Raw genomic sequence first — 23,484 nt, 5'->3', positions numbered from 1 at the left:
GCCCTGCACAGAACACAGAGCCCGTGCGTTTGGGACTAGCAGGTTCCTGCAGCGGGAAGAAAGTCCTCCAGCCTCACCACGTTCAAAAGCAGATCTGATCCACACTTCTGGGGACTCACCTGGGGCTGCTCTAAGACAATGTTCTGTTCCTCCGGAACAGAACGCAACCTGGGCCTCCATGCCTGGTGCTGGTTGTACGTAAACACACGCGCACACACTCACGCACAGAGCGACCCGCACAGAAATGTCTTCCTTTGGGGTGCGGGCATGGGGTGTGCTCTTCGAGGTCCATTGGAGGGGCTCCGCCTGGCCGCGCAAGAACTCTAGAGCGCCCCCACGGGCAGTGCAGGTGTTTTGCAGAAACCAGGTGACACGATGCCATAAGAAAAACCTCATTTAAAGTACTTCTTTTTTTTTATTGATTTCATTGAAAACAGAACAAGAAATGGTCTGAGCCAAAAGACTGCTCTTAAAACTGTCAAAAACATTTTAACAGAAAAAAATAAACATGACTGCATCATGAGTGTTTTAGAAGAGCCGCACAAAAACCCCACCGCCACTGCACTAATTACAGTGTTTAGAAAAGTAGATGACCTGGCGGGCCCTCACACAAAAGGTGACGGCAAATTTATTCCACGACAAGACTAACATTTTAAAAAAAGTTTTTTCCTGCATTTTATTCTAAAATCACTTTGTTCTCTTTATACAGTTGATAGTTTATTTTCACATGGTGAGTAGAAACCACACCAGAATCAGCACCGTTGTCTGTGTTTTGTGTTTTTTATTTGTCCTAATGTTCAATAATGGTAGAAAATAAATCAGTTTATTCATCATCATAGCATGTGGTTTAAAAATCAACAAAAGGCGCCAGCGTCGCTGAGCCGGCGGGGCTGGTGCGGGGTCCTCTGGGGGCCGTGGCCCTCCTGCACCCGACAAACCGCTTCCTCGGAAAGAAATGCATTAGAGGTCTGATATATAGGACTAGATATAGAACTTCTTTAAAAAGCAAACCCACATTTTCTCCAAAGTCAGTGACGGCTCGCCCTGGACCTCTCCCAGGTCGAGGTGGGGACGGCACCTGCCACGCAGGCCTCGGGCAGGCGGGTCCACGGAGCAGCTCGTGGCTGACTGTGCCTTCGGCAGGTGCCACGCGGGGATCTGGGCCCACAGGACTTGGCCAACAAGCCCCACAGTGGAACGGGAACCAGGGGAGTAGAGGGGGAACGAGAAATGTGGAAACGACAAAACCATCATCAGAAACTCACAAGGTCACGCCAGCGCGGAATCCCAGAGTGTTCCCGAGCGCCCGCCCCCGGCCCACGGGCCACCACGCTGGGGCCTTGCAGCCCTGCAGCCCCAGGTCGGGGCCTTCAGGCATCCACTTCTCCTTCCTCTCTGACCGCAGTGTGCACAACACCGACGCCCGGTGCCCCACGCCGGCTGCCGCTCAGAGGGGGTCAGCGGTGGAGGAGCTGGTGTCGGGCAGGCCGTTCTCCTGGCCCTCCTGGGTGGCGCTGGCCTGCCGCTGCGCCAGGGCTGTGCTGGAGTGTCGGCACTTGGGGGAGCCGCACCGGCAGCCGAACAGCTTGCCTTTGATGTCCCAGAAGCGCTCCCCGTAGTCAAACCTGGGGAGAGAGCAGAGCTAAGGGCGGCGTCCAGGCCCCACACTGCCTGGCGGCAGGGGCGACCCTGCCCCAGCAGGGCCGTCTGTCCCGGCTCAGAGTTGTGGAAACACAGAGAACCACGGAGAATAAGCCTGTGAGCAGCAGCCCACGTCCGCACCTAGAAGGTCCCCAAACTTAGCCGGCCCCTGGGGACGGCGGCACCTACCCCAGCTGCTCCCCGGCCTCAATCAGGCGGGTGCTGAAGAAGGCAATCCTGGGAAACCGCAGGTCCTGGTGTGACATGAACACGCGCACGGGCACCAGGTTGGGCTCGCAGTGGTGGTTGATGAAGCGGCTGACGTTCCCGTAGAAGCGAGCATCGATGCAGTACACCTCGCCGTCCTAGTGGGCGGGAAGGAGAGCAGGGAGCTCCAGCAGGAGCCTGCAGATCTGCAGACCGCAGGCAGAAACGCGGCCCAGAGCAGGGCACAACAGGCCTGAGGGCCACGGGGATGCTGCCCATTCCACACCGCAAGCCAGACGTGGACCATCGGACGCTTGGACACCAGTACTCCCATGAAGAAGGGGGCAGGGCTGCGGGGACCACGGGGTGTGGCAGGAGGTTGGGGGGCAGGTGGGGAGTAGCTCTTTGGGACTTGGTGATGGAGGAGCAGATCCCAAGGAGTGGCTGGGAGACACGGAGTGTGTGAGCAGGTGGGACAGAGGGAGGGAAGCAGCGCTTGGGCTGAGTGGTCGGTCATAGCCACGTGACAGAAACACTGCCAAGTCCTGCGAACCCAGCGGCACAGAGAGGAGCCAGGACCTCAGGAGCCCCGGGACCCTGCCCCAGCGCCACCCCTGTGATTACGAGCAGAAAGGACCAGAGCTGATGGTGAGAAAGGGGGGCTGGCTGGGGGCCTGACCGCACCACAGGAGCCCCTGAAGTAGCATTCTTCTCTGGAAAAAGCCAGAGCACTGGGGCCTGAAGTCCGAAGGGTCACGTGGTGAGGAATGTGCGTGGCCTGGGTACTAAAGGGGGCGGGCATCTGCCCTGGGACGCAAGGAGCGGAGTCCTCCAACCCTCGACAGGCCGCAGCCCCGCCCCCGAGAGAACCCTGCCTGCCCCTGGGCCCTGAGCAGAGAGCCCACTCACACCGGCTCTGCCCCTCGCAGTGCGCGGCCGGTGAGCAGGGACGTCCCCCACGGCTACGTCTGTGGAAACTTACTACATAGGAACCGAGGGCCATGTCTGGGAGGGAAGGCCAGATACACCACGAGGAGAAGGGGGCCTTCCAGGGTGTGTCCTGTGGAGGGCAAAGCATTGACCAGAAGCCAAAGGACCCTCGGGGGTCAAGGAAAGACAAAATGGTGATGGAGGGTTGTCTCGGACAACCGTCCCCCAAAACCGAAGGCGACGCACTTCTGACCCAGCAGTCCTGCCTCCAGGAGGAAACCGCACGATGACTCACGTGGCACAGCCTTTGGCCTCTGCCTCCGGGTGCCACAGACTAAACACGCAGGTGGCCCCCACGCAGGAAGCAGCTCCCCTCCTGCAAACAGCCCAGGAATCTGCGGCCAGCCCTGGAGGGCACGCGGCCCGACCGTGCGGGGCACACGGTGAAGACCCTTGTGCGGAATGAGGCGTGAGGCCGGACCCCGTGACTGCCGGGCACCATGGGGCTCAGACCGTGTGCATGAGTCCCCGCCTGAGCCAAGCCAGGACGGATGCCGGGGACGCCAGGGCAGGCGGGGGAAGCCGCCACCTCGACAGAGACCGAGCCCGCACGCGAGCCTGGCGGGCCCGTCGGATGAACCGCACGACGCCCGTCAGAGGCGGGCCGGAGCCGCCCACACAGCAACGGGCACAAAGGTGACAGACCAGGCAGATGGACACGTTCTGTAGAACCCACAGCGCCCAGCCCTGAGGCGGCCCAGATGCTGCCCGAGCAGACGAGGACGCTGCAGCCCCCGTTTGGGCGGCCCTGGCGACAGGAGACACAGCACGTCCCTCCGAGAGTGAGCATCTCAGAGACACACGAGAGAGTCCAGTGCAATTCCTCGGTCCAAGCGTCCCGCTCCGGCTGTCAGAGGCAGCACGGGATGGCTGGGCACAGCCTCCGCGACGCGGGTGAGGGCGAGCGCTCCACAAAGAGGCTTGTGGGCAGGACGGGTCCTGGAGATGCTACGGCAAGTCTCAGCAAAGGCTGAGATCACCCTGAGTGTCCCCAGAGCAACGAGAACCCTGTGCACATACTCAGAATACGTGATCCCTGAGCCACGGGCGCGCCACCTTTTCTGTACGAAAGGCAAGGAAGTAAGAAACACACATGGACACTCGGTGTTCCTACGAAGGGTCACCTGTAGGGGTCACAGAACAGGCAAGGCTCTCCTGAGCAGAGCCTTTCTGGGTAATCTCTACTTTAAAAGCACGTAAATATTTTATGTAACTAAAAGACAGATTTTAAAATTCTACAATTTGTTATTTATTTCTAAAGCACTTTCTACCCCCAACATGGGGCTTGAACTCACAGCCCCAAGACTGTGAGCCTCACGCTCCACCAACTGAGCCAGCTGGGCACCCCTAAAATTCTAGAATTTAAAATAACTAAGACAAACACACCTGCGTGTCAAACTAGGAGCCCACCCACCCAGAGAGCTGTCATACCAGGTGCTGCCCAGGGGTCTCGTGGTCTCCTCAGCAGACCCGGCACGCACACCCGCACTGCGGTGTCCGTGGCCAGCACGTTAGTGACGCCCCTACGAAACCACCGACACCGCGAGGAGCCAGGACCTTGACAGGCGGGAGGCGGGCATCAAAGTCAAGGGCTTCTGCAAACCCCAGCAGTGTTCAACCCAGTAATGACGGGACACGTTTTTAAGGATTCTTTCATTCCAGAGTTCTGACCTCTGGTGTCCTGACCGCAAGGACCCAGGGCAGCTCAGAGACATCTGAGGCCGAACGAGGGAGCCGGACACAACGAAGCCAAGGGAGGCGAGGCCAGAGCAGACAGGCTCCTCTGGTGCCAGACACGGACAACGACCAGTCACAACACTCAGTACAGAACAACCGGGAGCTATAACTACATGCGAGAGAGAAAGGAGGACAAGACCCCGACCCCTTCAGCACCAGTAACTCCTGCCGCACCCCTCCTCAGTGGCAAAAACGAGTGATCCTGCCTGTATGCGAGGAGCCGCTCGAATGCCCACGTCTGGGTGGGGAAGATTCTTCTTTCCGACGTAAGAGTCTGTTAGGAAACGTGAGAGATGGGACACTCTCAGGGAAGGCTCCAGCATCAGGAGACGGTGGGCAGCCAAGGCTCACCTACTCCGGGCCTGGGAGAGGCAGACCCCAGGCTGCCTGCGCCCTCACGCTGTCTGCAGAGACAGAGAACGGGGACGCGGCCCCCACCCGCACACACATGGATGCAGGTTCCTGCAGGACAGCGCGAGGGTCGCACGGCTGCCCTCGGGGAGAAGAAATGATGGGACACAGCCCTGAGAAGACGGGAGCAAACCAGCTGTGCACACTCTGGGGAAACTGAGGTCGGTCTCGTGAGGCACGACAGTGACGCCCCTGCAGGCACACGCCGGTTCCTCAGGAACAAAATGACAGGTTTTTGAGTGACGTCACGTTCCTGGCACAAGAACAGATGAAACAAAGTGGGATCTGATGCGTGGCGCGTACGGCTCTCGACCGCACAGCCTTTCTCTCCTCCTCTGTCCTGTGGGGCCGTCGCGATGTAAGTAAGAGACTGTCCACAGAGGCAAGAAATAGGAATCCTAGAGGCAGTGTCTGTCCCTAACTAACAGAGAGACCACAGGGCAGCCAGTGTGGGTGCGGGGCAGACCGTTAGACCTGGGCAAGATGTGTGAGGGGCACACGGAGGGGCGGGGTGTCCTCAGGGTGAGGAGCACATGACATCACAGGCCCTCATGCCAGGACCGGACCCCACCACAGGGGAGGCCACAGCCTGTCTGAGACCCTCCGAGGGTCCCTACCGGAAGCAGCATCGCCCAAAGCCTGCAGGACATGCACAGCCTCCCCCGATGCCAGGGTTGTGGGGAACGAGCTGCAGGTTCCCCACCCCTGCAGGTGCGGAGCACAAAGTTGAGTCCCCGTCCACTGGTCCCTGTGCCCCACAGCCCCCCCATACCACCTGCGTTTTCCTTAGCCTCTGGCATGGTGTCTCTCAGTAAATCTGTTTTTCTGTGGTTTACCTCAAGTTTTTGCTCACCCGACCACACTCAGCTTAGAGACTCCGTGGGGGCAAGGGACACAGGTACACAGAGAGACAGGAGAGCTGCCCATCTTTGGAGCAAGAAGCTCTTCCAGACCTGACTGCTGCCCAGCTGGGCCGGCATCCGTTCCTGGCCATGCAAACACTGCATCTTTCCCACCATGAGCGATGCTGCTTGGGTCTTCAGACGTGTGTGCCACTTGCTCTTCTACAGTAGTTCTGATAAAGAAACTACTTGTCCCTCCTGAGACAAAAGCGCATGGGAAGGGAGCTCCGTGCCCCTGCAAGCCTGCCCCACTCCGAGAGGCTGAGAGTGTGCTGGCACCCTGGTTAACCAGGGCAGATTCAAGCAAAGAGGCTAGGAGGAGGTAGGTATTCAGAAGGTTCTAGAACAGCAAGGACAGGCAGACTCTGGGGTCCTAGCACAGACCCAGAACCTGGGGATGGCCCAGCCCAGGGAAAAGGCAGGCAGCTTGGCAACAGGTGGTCAGATCCCAGACACATTCTGAAGGTAGGACCAGAAAGTCTCCCGATGTCTTCGACAGTGGGTGAGAGTGAGCAGTGGACACCCAGACGCCACGGGCACAGGTATGGCTACGCCAGTGGGGACACAGGTCTGAGCTGGAGTGAACCCTGGGAAGCTCCGGAGTACAACGTGCACCGGAATGAAGCAGCTGGAGAGGCCGGAGGGGACGGCCTGCGGGGCCCAGCCTGGAGGGGCTAGACTGAGGGGAGACTGGAAGGCCGGGAGCTGGGTAGGGGCAGCCACAGGCAACAGCCAGCAGGAGAGAGGGGGCTGCTGGAACGGCGTCCCCACTACGGTCTGGGGTCTGCTGGGGCAGGCTGGCTCCATGCGCAGACACCAGCCAGCGGAGAAGACTCGACACTGTTCAGATGCCAGCGCCCCTGAGTGGACCAACAGACTGGACAGTCCCAGTCAAGTCCCAGCAGCCTCCTCTCGTACACGCACCCTGGTTCTAAACGCACACAGAAACCCAGAGTACTCTGGAGAGCTCCAGGGACCTTTAGAAAGGGATGACCTGGTTCCAAGTTTCCCCTGAACCGACAGAAGGGAAGAGACAGCGGGGTCAGTGTGAGGTTAGCAAATAAATCAAAGGAACAAAACACAGTCCAGGCACGGACCTACTCCCCACGGTCCAGGCAGAGGCTTTTCCAGCCGACGCCCAGCCAGCACTGAAATCACCGTTTACGCACACGGACAAAGAGGAGTTTCGAGCCTTATCTCGAGCCACACAAAAGATGGACTGTGGATCTAGCAGCCAAGAATACGAAAATCCTAGAGAAAGGAGAAAATCTTCGCAACCTCATGGGAGACAAAGAATTCTTAGGACACAAAGCACGGAACGGTAAGAAAATTTTCTGCTCTATGGAAGACCTTGCTAAGAAAATGAACCATCGAGGCACAGGCTGGGAGAAAACACAGTACACGTGTCTGACAAAGGTCACGAATCAGGAACATAAAGAACCCTTACAACTCAGGAAGAAAGGACGTAGCCCGAGTAAACAATGGGCAGTAACTTTTTAAAATTCCTGCACAAAAGAACAAATAAGGAGACCAACCAGCACACGAAAAGACGCTCACGTCATTGACGATCAAGAAAACGGGTACCCAGTGGATTAGTCGTACGAACCTGCCCTCCTGATGTCAGGGTTAGAGTTTGAACCCCATGTTGGGTGTGAAGAGGACTTAAAAGTAAATTCTTTTTTTAAAAAAATCATCAAGAGGGACACTTGGGTGGCTCAGTCATTGGGCGTCTGCCTTCAGCGCAGGACATGATCCCAGGGTGCCACACTGGGCTTCCTGCTCAGAAGGAAGCCTGCTTCTCCCTCTCCCTCTGCCCCTGCTTGTGTTCCCACTCTTGCTCTATCATATAAGTAAAGAAAGTCTTTTAAAAAAATCATCAAGAAACGCACATTAAAATTACAGTATTTGAAATTCTCATTTGTTGCTGGTGGAAACGTAAAGTAATACAACTACTTTGGGAAACTGCTTCCCTTTTCTTTTAAAGTTATTAAACGTACACTTTCACCCGACATCAGTAATCCTACTGCCAGGAATTACCCATAAGAAATGAAAACTCAAACCCACAAAAACCAAAGTCACAGCAGATTTACTCTGAACTTCGAAATCCGGGAACACCCAGGTCCATCCCCAGGCAGTGGCACAACATAGCTGGGCCGATGGTGGGTGACAGGACCTGCCACCACCTGGGGGGAACCGTAGGAGCCAGAAGCAGCGGAGCACACGCGGACCTCACTCATGGGAAACCCTGGCCCTGGGAAAAGCCAGCTGTGGAGACAGATGCGGACCCACAGCCACCCGGGGTGGGGGCACCATGGGGCAGGGGAAGCGCTCCAGGTCTTGGTCCTGGTGCCGATCAGACTGAAAACTACGCACACACACTCCAAGTTCATTGAACGTCAATTAATTACAATAAAACTGACCCTTAAAGTAAAATCATCAAAAACCTTTCAGATGGGGGCGCCTGGGGGGTTCAGTGGTTAAAGCCTCTGCCTTCGGCTAAGGTCATGGTCCCGGGGTCCTGGGATTGAGCCCCGCATCGGGCTCTCTGCTCAGCGGGGAGCCTGCTTCCTCCTCTCTCTGCCTGCCTCTCTGCCTACTTGTGATTTCTGTCTGTCAAATAAATAAAATCTTTAGAAAAAAAATAAAAACAACCTATCAGATGAAAAAGCCCAAGAGGAGATCTACAAAATTGCACAAAGCAGCACTGAGCCTTAGTGGGGGCAACTGGGGATGACCAGCAAGCAGAGGGGGACACCATGCTCGTCACCTAGAAAAGCAGGGGCCCCAGGGGCCCCGAGATGGGTCACAGGTTCAATGCTGCCCTGTGTTGTACAACTTGTCCGGCTGACCCTAAAACCTACCCAGAAACTGAACAAGACCAAGAAAAGCAAGACAGCCCTACAGACCCCAGGGTAAGAGGACGGCAGGTCAGATGGTTACTACGGCGTCAGCAGACAGGACAGAGCGGCACCCCAACATACAAGGACACTTGTGTTACAACAAAAGCCGTGCTGTGGGGCAGTGGGGAGAAGGACTGTCTTCTCAAGAAATGGTCATGAGACACCCAGACATCAGCGTGGGAGAAAGCTGGACGCCGCAGCATAACGACCATAACCTACACGTGGAGGCCAAGCATAAGCTCTGTAGACGCCGCACGCGTGCCTCCGCACGGTCTCGGCTATGAAAGGCCTGGCTTCACCTAAGACGCTACGAACACCCCCAGCATGGAGGGAGAGGCAGAGAAATCAGACGACAATAAAAACAGCAACTTCCGTTCATGAAAAGACATCATCGGGAACTCAATAGCACAGAGAATACCTCTGCGAGACAGAAAAGCCACGGGAGGGCACTCGCCCCCGGACCTGTAGAGCACTGGCACAAACCACGAAGGGCAAACCGCTCAAAGGACAAGGAAGGACAGAAGACCGGGTAGGAGGTTCACAGAGGGGACCGCGGGGGGACATCAGGGCCTGCGCACTTCGACCACCCAGGACACAGGTTTCTCCCCCGGAACGTGGCTTTCTGAGAGCTGACTGCAGGGGCGGGGGGGGGGGGCACGGCAGGAAGGGCAGCTACTCCAGGAGAGCCCTGGGTCCCCACCTGCAGCTTGGCCGTGCTCCTGGAAGTTCTTAAACAGGAAAGTCATGGCCTGAGAGCAGGACAGGCGTGAGGGTGGGTGAGGACGGCCTGAGGTAGCCTCCAAACGTCCCCAGACACCCGGGTCCTCGGGTGCAGACCAGGGCCCACCTACTGTCCCCCCAACCAGGAGGGCAGCTGGGACACATGGGAGACCTTTGCCCTCACACGAGGTTTGCTCCCATGTTCGCTGCCGTGCACACACGGCCCTCTGCCCTCGGACAGCCGTGGACTCTCACCCCTGACGAGCAGCAGGGTTCAGAGGGCTGGCGGGATGTGTCCAGGCTTCACGTCCTCAAGGAAGCAGGCTCCTCACTGCACAAGCCTGGGGACCTCCTGGGTCAGGGGCCCGACTGCAGACACCCTGCGAGCCCTGAGCGCACCAGCACGCCGGGGTGGGCGGCGAGGACACTGGGCCGCTGTGGGCAAGCCTCCTTACCGCTCCCACGCCGCATGGCCGCAACCAGCTCTCTACGCCCCAACCCCTCCAAACGTGTTACCTTGTTGTCAAGATCAAAGAGGTAAGAGTCTTCCTCCCGAACGTCAGCTTCCGAGTCAGAGATGAGCTCCCCAACGTACCTGTGGGAGGCAGGGTGCAGCTGAGAGCAGCAGACAGCAGGACCCTCGCCCCTGACCATGAGCCAGGGTGCAGGCCCCCTCCCCCGGCCCCGACTTGTGGCCAAACATTCTGGAGAGTATGCCTGTGACTGAGCTGGGGTTAAACTTTAGGTCCCAGAAGAGGACGACACAGAAAACTTCTTGGACCAAGGATCCACAACGACACTCCCTGAAAGCCACTGAACAGTACCACCTTCAAACAGCCACGACCTGGTGAGAGACCAAGTGCAGGTGGAAAGCCAGGGAGGTAGGCGAGGGTTGGAGACAACAGGAACTTGGTTTTCAGGGGCATCCACGAGTCCCAGGCATGGCCAGGGCCCTAGCAGCCCCTCATCCCACACTGCTGTGCTGTCTCCAAAACGGCAGGGCAGCCGGCAGCCCTGGAGTGACCTAGGCATGCACTCACTTACTCGCAAACGAAGGTGCCCAGGGGGATGTCCTGCAGGGACCGCACACCCCAGCCCATGTTCTGTGTCCGGTAGAGCTGCAGCCGGGCCCTGGAAAACAGGGTCAGCCACTCACCGCCAAGCTCCCCGGTGCTCGGCTCAAGTGTGGACCACACCGCCAGGCACGGCAGCAAACAGAGCGCAAGACACGGCCTTCCCATCGCGAGAGCTCCTTGGAGCTTTCCGTGCAGGGAAGCCCACAGCACATCTTCAGGGAACGGGAGACTGCCTCGGAATTCGGTCCGAATGCCTGTGTCTTCATCTGTAACACGGGGACAGGTCTGGCCGAGCCCCCGGGCTGCAGTGAAGAGCAGAGGGGCAGACACTGCTGGCCCCTCACGGTAGGTGGGGGCTCTCCCAAGCTCAGAGCCATGGGGACCCACCTGCCCTTTTGTGTGTCCAGGGGCCCTGGGGGAGCCGGGCATGTGTGTCCTCCCCACAGAGGATGTCGGGCCAACAGGGAAACAGGGACGTGTGGGCCGGTCAGAGGCATTCTCCGACCGCTGGTGCGGAGAAACCCTGTAGTGCCGACAAACCGGACCGATGCTGCGTGTGAATTTGCCCTCACGCCTCAGATGGCCAGAGAGCTCTTCCAATTCTCAAGCTCGTGCACAAGAGGAAAAGCTCAGGGACAGGGGACGCCGGAGGAAGGTGTCTCAGCGCGGCCCGTGAAAGGGGTGCTGGCCAGACCTCACTGGGCCAAGAGCCCCAAGTGACTTAAGAACAGGGCATCCACGTGGTCTGAAATGCTGTACACCAGAGCACGCTCACACCGCTGTTGCGGAGACACTCACTCAACACACGATGTTTCAGAAGTGGTCTGAGTCTTCCCACAGTCGCTGTGCACCTGCTACCTCGAGGCAAAGGCAATGCTCGGGAAGAGCCCATTTCTGGGCCTTCAGCTCATTGCGTGGGACAGCCTAGTCCCTCAGGCCTCACCAACCCCCCAACTGCTCAGAAGCAGGACTTGTGTCATCTGTGCCAGCTTGTACCACCAGCTGGAGAGAAAGGGCTCACACAAGACAGCGTCCCTGTGCCTCCACCGTGAGCACGCACGCACGCACATGGCAACACATCCCAGCCTTGTCTGTACAAAACCCCCGTAAAATACAGCGAACTCTGCAAGAAATCTGCAACCGTTCCCAAACCTTGAAAACAGAGACCCTTGGCATCACCCAGCACTGAAGGGCTTAGAGCCCTGCGCTCAGGCAGGGGCCGCAGGGGCTCGTGCTCACCGGAGGCCGTTCTGCACGACGCGGTTCCGGCAGCTCCTCCAGCAGGAACAGGCATGGTTGCACTCAAAGATCAAGGGCGGCTCCGCCATGTTGAACTCGGGCAGGAGCCGGCCGTCCTGGGAAGAGGACGTGCAGTCGGGACTGAGTGTGGCTCGCCACTCGCGCTAAATACACTTAAACCAACACAGTTTTACAAACTAAAACACGGGTATTAAAACGATAGTTTCTGGTCCGACTTCATGCTGGGGGCACCAGGGTCATGTTCCACGTCTGTGGTCTGGACAGGAAGCATTAACCGGGAGCATACACAGGTGTCTGGTCTCCGTCCCCCCGGTCTGCCTCCCTCCTTCTTCCTGGAACGCACTCAGCATCGCCAAGGCCAGCGGCCCACAGGCCCCTCCACTTCCTTCGTGGGGTCATCAGCCCCCAGCCGACGTCCACTGCCACGCTGTAGTCTGTCCTTGCAGCTGGCAGGCCCACAGCTCTGGCAGCGAGCGGGCCACCTGTTTTCCTGTCCTACACCCGGACACAGCAGAGCCATCGGCCGACACACCAGGGCCTCATGGCCGAGTCGGAGGTCCCCGTGGCTTCAGAGGCTGCTCTGAACAGTGAGACCCTCGAAATGCTCGCTCTTGCCCATCCTCAGCACAGCAGTGCCTCACAGAGCACACATACCTCCAGGGTGCGGGCTGTCACCCCTGCTCAGCAGGCAGGAACAGCCCCCGTGCCACGCCCCGCGCTCCCACGGGGACTCTGCTGTGCTCTTACCCTCACCCTGGGACACCCTGGCTCCGGTCCCCCCGACAACCTCTGAACTCCTGATACGAAGGGCATTTAAGCTTCTTCTGTTGGATGCCGGCCTCCAGAGCCGTCCCCTTGTATCCCCAATGGCACTTGGCTGGGCTCACCGACAGCTGCCATGGAGGCTGGCTCCCTGCAGCCCTCCTTCCCAGGCCAGCCGGGCTCCGTGGGGGCCTGTGGGAGACTTGCTGCCATGGCCGCAGACTCACCTTGTCGTACCAGCAGCGCATGCTGAGCTGGCCGCACATGCAGTTGCTAGAGGAGCAGTCGTCGATGCACACGCAGTACTGTGGGGAGACGGTGCGTCAGGGGGCCGCTCTCGGCCGCGCCTCGCCATCCTGACGCGCGCTCTCAGAAGGCCAGGCCCGCATGGAAGAAAGGAGACTGGCTCGAACCTCTCCATTCTCAAGGACACCAAGGGGCGTGCAGCCCCAAGGAAGAGGGCACGTGGGCAGGAGAGGACACCCAGCCGCTTAGACACAGAGAGACCGCACGAGGGGCTCTGGATGAGGAACCCAAAGGAAGGGAGGAGGCAGGGCGGTCAGCGATGTGGGGCTAAGAGGCAGAAATCCCAAGGCCTGCGCTTGAGGCCGGCCGCTCCATGGGAAAGGGCCACAACCCTGCCCTGAGGGCACACGTCCAGCTTCAAGGCAAGAGAAGCTCGAAGGCAGGGACACTGGTGGCACCACACTGGCTCCTCTCACTGGCACGGCCCCCAAACATGACTCACCGGGGGACGCTAGGCACTGCTCTAGGGGTTGGAAGCCTCCAGCGAGGCACCAGATCTGCTTTCAGGATCTTTCACTGCCTTCAGACTCTTCAGTGGAAGGCGACCACCGTGAGGGAAATGCCTGTAGACCAAGGCCCCAGAGGCCTGCCACCGCCCCCCCATCGCTGACCTGCAGGTGGGTGATGTTCCTGTCAATGTTCATGGGAGACGTCACGCAGTTCTGAGAAACGTATTTGTAGTTGCTGGGGCACGGCTCGCTGTCCACAGCATTGACACACGGGATGGGGATGCGCTCATAGCCGCGAGCAATGTCTCTGCCACCGGAAAGGGGCGACGTTACCCCGACAGGGCAGCCGCCGAGCCCTGGGCCAGGCACCTTGGACTCAGACCCGGGGGGGTGCCTCAGCTGGGCCAGGAGCTGGTGCTTCCCCCTCTTCGAGCCCCATCCGTCAACCCTGGCCTGAGAACGGCGGTCTCACCTGCTCACCGTCCTCTCCGTCGGTGCAGGCCTGTCTGGGGCCGCGTCTCGAAGCGCCCGGCTCGTGTGCAGCGCATCCCACACCTGGGAGTGGAGGCTTGCACACTGCAGGGGTGTCTCTCCCTCCTTGTTCTTCAAGGTGACATCTGAATCCCGAGAAAGAAAGAGGCTAAAAGGAAAAATGTAAGCCAACAAAACATTCAGACCTTCATTTAAAAGACACGAGATTTATCACTTTAGAAGGTAAAAGTAAAGGGAACACATCATCCACCTTGATAATAAGCTTGCTGACCATTGTTTCCAAAAAGTTCTGCCCTGACTCACCAGGACTATACTACATTACTTCTTTCCCACATTTACGGTCAAAGGTCACCTCAGTTTCCTGGTCAGGAAGCGTGTGTAAAGGGCTAGGGATGGTCCCGCAGGCTATCTGGCCTTTCCATTCGAAGGCCCACTGCTCAAGGAGGAACAGGGCCAGCAAGAGGCGGGTGAACCACGCCACGAACACCGTCCGTGCCCTGCAGGTGAGTCAGCACCGGACGGAGGGCGGCAGCACGGTATCCTGTGAGCTGCCCCTCTACAACCCTCCCCCCAAGGGGCCTCATGCCACAACCCGCTCAGCTGGGCCTCCCCCAAGGTCCCAGTCTGAGTAGGCGTGGGCCCCAACGACAGGCCATCCCCGCATTTCCAGGTGAGCGGGGGGGACCTGAGGTCATGCGACCGGGCAGGATGGGGTCCTGAGGTTCCACGGAGGGCAGAGCAAGGACGACTCCCAGGACCCGAATGGCACCCACACACATGTGTGACACAGGAACGGGCTCTGAGTGGGGAGCACCAACACCTCCAACCCTCCTGAGGGGGCCTGCCCCTCCCCTTTGATAAGGGGGGCTGGGTGAGACTCATCTGAGTCTTCGATCCTCCCTGAACCAGGAAGAGCCATGCTGATCTCACATGGGTCGCCACCTGCTCGGGGAAAGAGCTTCCCTTGGAGGACCCGGGGGTGCCTGGGAGCTGTGCAGGGACTGTGGGCAGCAGGGCCACTCACAGGACACAGGCATAGCGGTCCTCTCTGGCAGCAATGTGCAGGGGTGAGTCCCCATGGACGTTCACGGCATGGAGGTCACATCTGGCAGCCAGCAGGATCTCGGCTATGTCCACGCAGCCCGAGAACGCGGCCCAGTGCAGGCAAATGTTCTCCTCCTGCACGGACAGACAGCACAGCGCACCGAGAGACAGCAAAGACCCAGTGAGTGCCGAGCACGCGTCCTGTCTTGTTTCGTTCTTGTTATAAAAGTAATGTAAGTACAGTACTGAATATCTTGAAAACAGAATACAAAATCATCTGGAATTAGACCAACCTAAACACGACATCTGGGAGTAAAATCATATTCACTTTGGAAAAAAAGTACAACTGCGGGACGGGACAATACTTGTGTAAGATTTGACAAAGATAAAACGTGGGCAAATCTGATTGCATTAAGATTTTACTTCATAAGAACCTCTGTAAAATAAAAATTTTACATCAAAGATTAGGAAAACACCATTTGGGCCGTATACAAGCTATACATGACTTAGAATAATCACAGTAAGTTTCTTGGATCGCTACACTGTCATTTTGAAAATAAACGTGCAAAAAAACTCATGTGAGAGACGAGGAATACGGACACATACAGAGCAACGCGCAGCTATGCCAGGTGGGAATCAGCGTGAATTACAGGGACACAACAGCTAAGCGACCACACTGGGGACAAACGGGAAAGCCGCTTCAACACCCCCCACCACGCGCACACTGGGCTGCTGGCCCTGTGCTCCCTGCAGCGGGGGGGGGGGGGCGGTTCTGACCACGTGCAGGCTGAGCTCACGGCTGTGACTCACTCAGCCCTTCCTTTACCAAACCTTTAGCTGGTTCCTGCCTTCCCCTGGAACACAAGGCAGTGAATGTTTTAGTCCTTTTCTTCCTCTGACTGGGTCTCAGGGCTCAACCCCTCACAGCCAGCATCAACACTGACTGCCCTGAAAGCACTTTCTGCTCTTCTGGCGGGGGGGGGGCTGCTCAGGGGGCCTCATGCCTCAAGAACCCCCACGATCTCACAGGAGCCTCCGCCTGGGTCAAGCCCGGCTGTCCTCCCTGGTGTCACCCCAGGGGGCTGGTGGCATGGGCAGAGCCCCGCACAGTGCATGGCCCGCCCCACCCGCCAGCCCCCATGAGACCTAAGTGCCGGCTACTGACCCTGCACGCCTCATCCCTGCGCCCCTCCCACCCAGGGAACCTCCCGGAATGCTCCAGTTCTCGCGGGGAATCTGCCTCCCAGTCCCCCACTCGGAGTGCACCCGATGCTTCTGGCTCAACGGACTTGAGGAAAGGGAAGAGTCAAGCTGAGTGGCCCTCTCTGCCAGGAGACAAAGCTCGCCCCAGGCACAGGCTTCACTGACGGCTCCTCTGTCAGCCTTAGTGTTCTCTGAAAAGCCTGGATTTGCCTGGGGCTTCCTGTCTTGGACTCGTTCGAGATGCCTCCCAGCCCTCTCATCTTTCCACTGTCTAGACCCGAGCAAGCTCCAGAACAAAACGTGGTTTCCTTACAGGCCTTTTTTCTCATTCCTTTGTGATTTTATGACCAGAATTACAGGTGAAGACTGCCCCCATCCGTCTAGGCTCCTCTGAGCCCAGGGATGTGCAGTCCCAGACTAGCTGGGATCTGCCTGCTCTGCTACAGCAGGCTTGACCCACGCACATGAAGTGACGGACGGCACTTTTCTGGCAGGGACTGGGCCAGGGGGACCATCTGGGATTGACCCTCCTGCCTCAAAGAGCCAAAGAGTCACAATGTGTGAAATAATGGTTTTCAAGACACTGGACATCAGGCGATGAAGTATTGTACCCGAGAGCAGAAACACACAAGGGAGCCTGGATCCGTCTGCTCACGGTCCTGAGATCCAGGCCTCAGGGCAGGGAGGGGACCAGGAGAAACCCTGAGACAGGAACTGAGGGCCAGTGGCCAAGGCAGCCAGGGCTGAGGCAGCAGAACGTGGGGCTGGGAAAGAGGCCTCTGGAGATCTGGACATTCTCACCTTGGATCTCCAGGGGGACATACCCCAAAGCTGAGGCAGAGGGCTCAGCGCTAGTACCCGCACAAGAGAGACAACCAGCACGAGCTGTTATGCTGGAACCCACATAACAAACCTAGAAAGCAAAACCCAAAGTAGACTATTTCCAGGTAACTTTGCTGCAGCGGGGACAAGGCTCAGCTCCTTCCCAGGACTACAGAGACCCCAGCAAGGAAAAACTGACCGAATCCGGCCTGCAGCCCAAGGTCACAAACAAAACTCGGAGCCGACTCACACGATATCCGCCGGAAACACACTCGATGAGAGTAACAGCGCAACAGGCTCTGAAGAAAAGAAGACCGAGCTTGAAAACACAGCGACATTGCGACAGAATCAGCAAACTGCGATGATCCAGAGTGAAAAAATACTTGAGGGAAAGGAGAAGAGCATCAGGGGCTGGGAGCAACCTCATGCCGCAGATCACAAGAAACGAAGTCAGACATGCAGAAGAAAAAGGACCCTGGAATGAAGGACCTCAGTAGCAAAGGAAGTGGTGTCTTCAGGCACTGGTCCTTGGAGATTACAGTGTTTCCAAAAGATAGCCGATTGCTGTAACAAAGTAACGGTATCGTACAATGTCTGAAACCAACAGCTGGGAGAAACGGGACACCCCTCTGTGCGTGTAACACAGCATTTTCTAATTGAGAAACCACAGTGCTGGCATAAGGACAGACACGTGCGGGCCAACAGCACAGAAGACAGGGCCCCAGGATGGAGCCACACGCGTGTGGACAAAGGGGCAAAGCCAACACCACGGAGAAGGGACAGCTTCCCCAACAAGCGCCACTGGGACAGCTAGACACCCTTGTGCAGAACAAACTGCTTCACGAAAACATGAAGGAAAGTCTTGGGGATCATGGGTCAGGCAATGATTTCTTAAGGAGAACAACAAACACGAGATCCATAAATAGGAAATATTAATAGACTAGACTTTATCAAAATTAAAAAGCATCTGCTTCTCAGAAATAGGTGCCAGGGTTTGTAAAACATCTGACAGTGGACTTGCACGCAAGACACTGGACATCAGGCTTGTCCAGTGTACACGCAGAATATACAGCAACTCTTAGAACGGAAGAACTAGAAAACAAGACCCGCCTGCCCCCACCAGCAAGAGGACACCCATGAAGCCCAGAAAGTGCCGGAGAGGACACGAAGCAGTGGCTCACAGACCCCGCTCTCCCCACTGCGGGGACCGGGCAGCCTCCGTAAACAGGCGACCCAGGCTTTATGAGAGAGAAATGATGGCATGGGCCACGCAAAGACACATGCCTGCATGTCCACAGCACTGTGTGTGTGAGAGCCGGAGCCCAGAAAACCCAGCATCTGCGGCCAGGTGAAGGACTCACGAGCCGGCACGCTGAGCCCAGCTGACTGACGCTGCCTGGGCACCGACCCCGTGTAGGGATCCGGCTACGGAAAGCGGAGCAGCAGAGCCAGGAAGAAACTTGTGGGAGAGTCATGCACTGTCCTGACGGTGGGGATGGTTTTGGGGGCTAACACACATCCACCTGGACACCTTACAGGGTGCACCACGGACACATCACTAGAACTGTTAGGGCGAAAAAACACAGCTGTTTTTCACAGGAACAACACACATGCAGCTTAGTCAATCCTGCTTCTCGAGGACCTCCAGCAGCACAGGCACTGACACCCACAGGCTCTATGAGGCCGTGGGCCGCTCTGCACCCACACACTCTTGACATCCTGCCCGCCAAGGACACACGGCCACGGCCACGCTCGAAGGACGCTGCGCGATATGTCACAAAGTGTCTGCAGGACAGAGCACAACGGGCCCCTACGGCAGCCACACTGGACCTCATCATGGCCCTTACCTCTCCCCTCACCCAGAGCTGCCTTGGGCCTCCCAGCCCCTGGGTCCCTACAGGCAGCACCACTGCACTGACACCAGCTCTACGGACACAAACAGAAACACCCCACGGCTGAGCCACAACCTGCAGGCCCAAATGCCGGCCTCTGTGCTGCTGTTCCCGGTTTCAGGCCAGTAAGACCGGCTCGCAGACTCGGGCCAGGTCCCAGAGCCGAGCAGCCACAGTGAGTGATCTGGTGGTGCTCGCTACTGCTCCACCTTCTTCAAGCAGGGATCTGGTGAGCCCGTCCCGCTCACCACCCGGCTCCCTACCTTGGGCACTAGGGCTCCACGACTCGCGCCGTACTGAATGGCATGCTTGCAAAAATCACGTCTCACCGTAAGCTGCTTTATTTCATTATCAGTTTAATGAGTCTGTGCTACATTTTCCATTTACGGCTTTGGGTGACTCTCTGTAGCAGCCGACACAGCTCTGCAGGGCACACCATGTCCATCCGCCCTGGGACCCCATCCCTCTGCCTTGTTCCCGAGTGGGTCCCTGAAGACCTCCCAAGAAACGCCCTTTGACATTAACTAGAGGGGCGCCTGGGTGGCTCAGTCGGTTACGCGTCTGCCTTCGGCTCAGGTCATGATCTCAGGGCCCAGGGATGGAGCCCCTCATTGGGCTCCCTGCTCAGCGGGGAGTCTGCTTCTCCCTCAGCTCCCCACTCGCTCATGATCTGTCACTATCTCCCTCTTTCTCTCAAATAAGTAAAATCTTTTTAAAAATAATAAAATAATTAACTACAACCACCTGCTGTGTGATACACAGGCTGGAAGATTACTCCCAGGGGAACTGGCAAATATTCTGACCTTGGCCCCAAAACCCTGTTTTCTGAAAACAAATCTGCCCCATAAAACTACCCATCCACACAAGCACCTGAGCTCTCACGGTCCAGTCACATGGTGGCTCCCTTTCTTTCCTCCCAAGACAGTGTTCACACTGCTACCGCCCAGGTATGGAGTGCGCCTGGGCTCCCAGGCCCTGACCGCAGACACGGCAGTCAGTGACGCAATCGCAGTCCAGGTTCACCTCTCCAAAGGCAGGTACTATCCACAGGGCAGGTCTCAGGAACCCCTGCCCCTGTCTACACGCAGCAATTGTCAACCCACAAAACCACCCCAGGAAGCCCGAGCAGGTCCACGGGGGCCGCGGAAAACATGAAAGAAGAGGGCAGAGCTGCAGTCAGGCTTCCAAGAAGGAGAAGCTGCCGCTGCCCGCGCTGTGCACCCTGGTCCCTCCACCCTCCTCCAGGATCCGCTTCCCTGGGGGAGCTCAGGGCCAGTGACAGCCAGAGACTCACGTTATCCCGGATGTTGATGTCAGAACCCTTGGAGAGCAGCAGCTTCACGAGCTCCACATGCTTATACTCCGTGGCCCAAATCATGGGCGTCCAGCCGCCGTCATCCTAATTTCAAAAACAAAGCCAAAAAACACAACACACACACACACACACACACACACACAATCCATTACAGCTCTGCAGGCAAGTATCATGAAGCGGTCTCACTCAGGACCTGTAAGATGACTACAGGAGACAGTCCAAGTCCCCATTCTGTGGATGAGGAGACCAAGGCTGAGGGTGCGGCCCTCAGTGCCTCCGTGAGTGCAGGAAGCAGCCAGAACCTCGGCTCTGAGGGGGACGGACAGATCAGCCAGGCACCCTCGCCCCTTTGCAGCCTGCTGGGCAGTTACCACCAGGACACCTACTTGGACCACGTAAGGACCAAGAAATGCTGACCAGACCATCCCGCCCAGAGCAGCAGTCTGGCTGGTAGGAAGCACCGGCCCCTGTGACCCAGACAGACCCCGAGCATGAAGTAGGACCAGCTGCCAACCTGCAGACGGCCAGACATCCAACCCCAGAGACTGACGGAGGCTGTGCCCACTTCCCACTTCTTCCTGAAGGGCAGGAAGCAGAAGGCCTGCCCGGGCTGACCGTATTAGGGTCTGTCATGGTTCTGACGACCTGGCTTTCTACCATCCACAACCCAGGCCTGTCTCCTTATTCAGTGGTGGTGGGCAGTTTTATTTAAACCAGAAAAAGGCAAGTCTTCAGGAAATGAGTATCACGTTGCCAACTCACGGTCTGGTGGCAGAAAGCTCAACCCTCCCCAACACGTCCCCAACGATTTCCTGTCCCTCCCCCACCAGCTGCCACCTCTCTGGGAGACATGCGGCCCCCATGACTACAGTGAGGCCATCCCTGCAGGCTGGCTGAGGGCACAACCTGGGCCCTGGGGGCACAACAGGGACAAGCACACCAGAGGGAACCCAGCCCAGGAACATATTAAACCAAACTAAGTGGGAGACAGAAAATGAAACGGGAGGGGTCCAGCCCGTGGACCTGTGAGAGCAGAGGGAGGCCAGGTGGCACAAGGCAGGGAGCTCTATCTGGGCCACTGGGGAGGGTCTCTGTCAGGGTGGCTTGTTAGAGCTGGGTTGGAGGCAATGGCTGGACTAAAAGAGATGGGACAGGGCCTGTGAGCCCAGATGGCCTCTCCAGGGCCGAGTCACAGGGAGGGGAGCGGTCTGCGCCTCAGCAAGTGGGAGGGAAATGCTCTCACTTGCTCTTCTGAGCCACTCGCTACATGCACAGGCGACCTCCTCAGGCCGGGGCCACATGTGCATAAGGACCCTGCCGTGGAACCCTGACAGCCGCTGGGAGGGAAGATGGCTACGGGAGGGAGGGTGCCTGGCAGGTCAGCCCAGGGAGATGCTGTGGGAGAAGTCTCCAGCCGGGCAGCTGAGCCGGTGGTGAGCGTTCAGAATAGCCAGCGGTCAGGCAGGGGCGGCGGCCGCGGGGGCGAGGCCAGGCCTTCCAGGGGGGCTGCAGAAAACGGGGAGGGGCCACCACTGCTACGACGGAGAACGGGGTCACTGACCAGGCGGCCAGGTGGAGGGTCCGCAAGTGCAGGGGTAGCGTTACCTGACAGTTGACGTCCATCTGTCCATTCGAAAGCAGATACTGAACCACATCATAGTGACCTTTCTTGGCAGCGAGGTGCAGACAAGTGGAGCCCTCTGCGTCCTGCAACACAAGCACCACTGAGACCCAGAGAAAGCCTGTGACCTCCGGCACGGCCGAGCGCAGCACCACAGTGAACTTCTGCTCCCCACACTAGGGAGGCACCTTCTAGGACGGCAGGGAGCCCAGGCAGAGAAAGGTGAAGTTGTTTTCAGAGGCTGCACAACTGGGGTCCAAGCCCCGTCCATCGGGCTCCAGACTCCAAGCTCCGGACACCAATGGGGCAAGGCCTCTTCACCTTCTAAGACACACCTGCAGGGACACCATGTCAAGCGCCTATCCCTTCCTTTCTCCCACGGTCCCGTCAGGGTCAGGCACACCCTGGGCTTCTCGACGTGGCCATGTGCAGCACCATGGCCTCTATTCCAACACAGCCCCCAGGCCTGTGCCAGGCACCTGCACTCCTCACGTGACAAGAGGGCCCCAGGCCCACTGGGGCCTCTATGAGATAACGGCCCCACTGCACATTAGACTAGTGCTAATAACTCCATAATCACGGTCTTTGTGCCACAGAATTAAAAATAATAAATGGCAGAGAAGAGCAGAGGCCCATTACAGGGGCACACTTGCCCTGCAGGCCAACACACGTCAGAGTGGCCGCCGGCCTGCACCTGGCCTCCTGTGGCTGCAGGCCCATCTCCCCATTAGCTTTCAGCTCTGTTTCCTCAAGCGCGCTAAATAGGTACCATGAACTGCAGCATCTCAAAACAAAACAAAGGCGACCCTCCACTGTGGCGGTCAGATCCAGGAAGCTCCAGGAGAGCCTCAGGGGTCCTGGGAGGGCCAGGGCACCATCTGCATCCTGATTTGCACAGCCAGGCTCAGTGCCAACCAGAGAGCTTGGGCCCTGCACACACGGACTCTTCCTGGCCGTGAGTCCCAGGGACCGGCGCAGACACACTTCCGCCGTTTCTTCCTTCCAGTGTCTCTCTTTGCCTTCCCCCTGCTCCTGTCTGTACAGAGCACATTTCCTCAGTTCTTCTTTTTCCCTGTGTCTGACCCTCTGAGGAGTAATCTGAGATTTTCACATACACACTGATAAACACTTCTTACCGATCCTGAAGTTAGTCAGTAACCTGCTTTGCTCAAGAAAACCCACCCAGTCAAACCCCACATTACTGGCGTTTAAAATTTGAGTTGTATGGGGGCGCCTGGGTGGCTCAGTGGGTTAAAGCCTCTGCCTTCGGCTCAGGTCATGATCCCAGGGTCCTGGGATCGAGCCCCGCATCGGGCGGAGGGCGCGGCCGGAAGGGGAGGGCGCGGCCGGAAGGGGAGGGCGCGGCCGGAAGGGGAGGGCGCGGCCGCAGAGGAAGGGCGAGTGGGAGCTCCCAAGCTCGGATCCCCGCCGCGCGGCCAGGGGCGGGAAGCCGAGTCAATAAACGCGTTCGGAATCACCGGCCTCGACGTGGAAGAACACGGAACCCCGGCGCTCAGAGAGGCAGAGGCACCCAGAGGGCTGGGCTCCGGGCGCCACCGCAAAGGGCCGGTCACCGCGGAGCGAGTGGGGCGAGCGCGGGGCCGAGTTCGGTTCGCGCGGCCCTGAGCCCGCCAGGTGCGCGACGGCGTCTGTCTGGATACTCCGCGCAAGTGCCTTCGTCGGGAAGGACTTCGCCAAGGAGTAGCGACCCCAGCCCGGCCTGCGCCGAGTCAT

General features: G+C 58.1%; 1 protein-coding gene across 1 annotated transcript; it reads right to left on the bottom strand.

Annotated features, from left to right (window-relative positions):
* Positions 1-761: 761 nt before the first annotated feature.
* LOC111145485 (histone-lysine N-methyltransferase EHMT1-like) lies at positions 762-23,484 on the bottom strand. Its single transcript, XM_022500381.1, has 12 exons — positions 23,233-23,484; positions 21,735-21,926; positions 20,109-20,213; positions 14,878-15,032; positions 13,834-14,001; positions 13,524-13,668; positions 12,834-12,911; positions 11,824-11,939; positions 10,553-10,639; positions 10,025-10,103; positions 1,831-2,006; positions 762-1,625 (listed from the first exon to the last, which is right to left on the bottom strand). Exons 1-12 carry the CDS (start codon positions 23,482-23,484, stop codon positions 1,448-1,450), a joined length of 1,731 nt encoding a protein of 576 aa, XP_022356089.1. The 3' UTR covers positions 762-1,447.

Source organism: Enhydra lutris, unplaced genomic scaffold (genome assembly GCF_002288905.1).
Source record: "Enhydra lutris kenyoni isolate GAN:26980312 unplaced genomic scaffold, ASM228890v2 scaffoldscaffold13, whole genome shotgun sequence".
NCBI lineage: Eukaryota > Metazoa > Chordata > Mammalia > Carnivora > Mustelidae > Enhydra > Enhydra lutris.
This window is presented reverse-complemented; position numbering and strand designations above follow the sequence as displayed.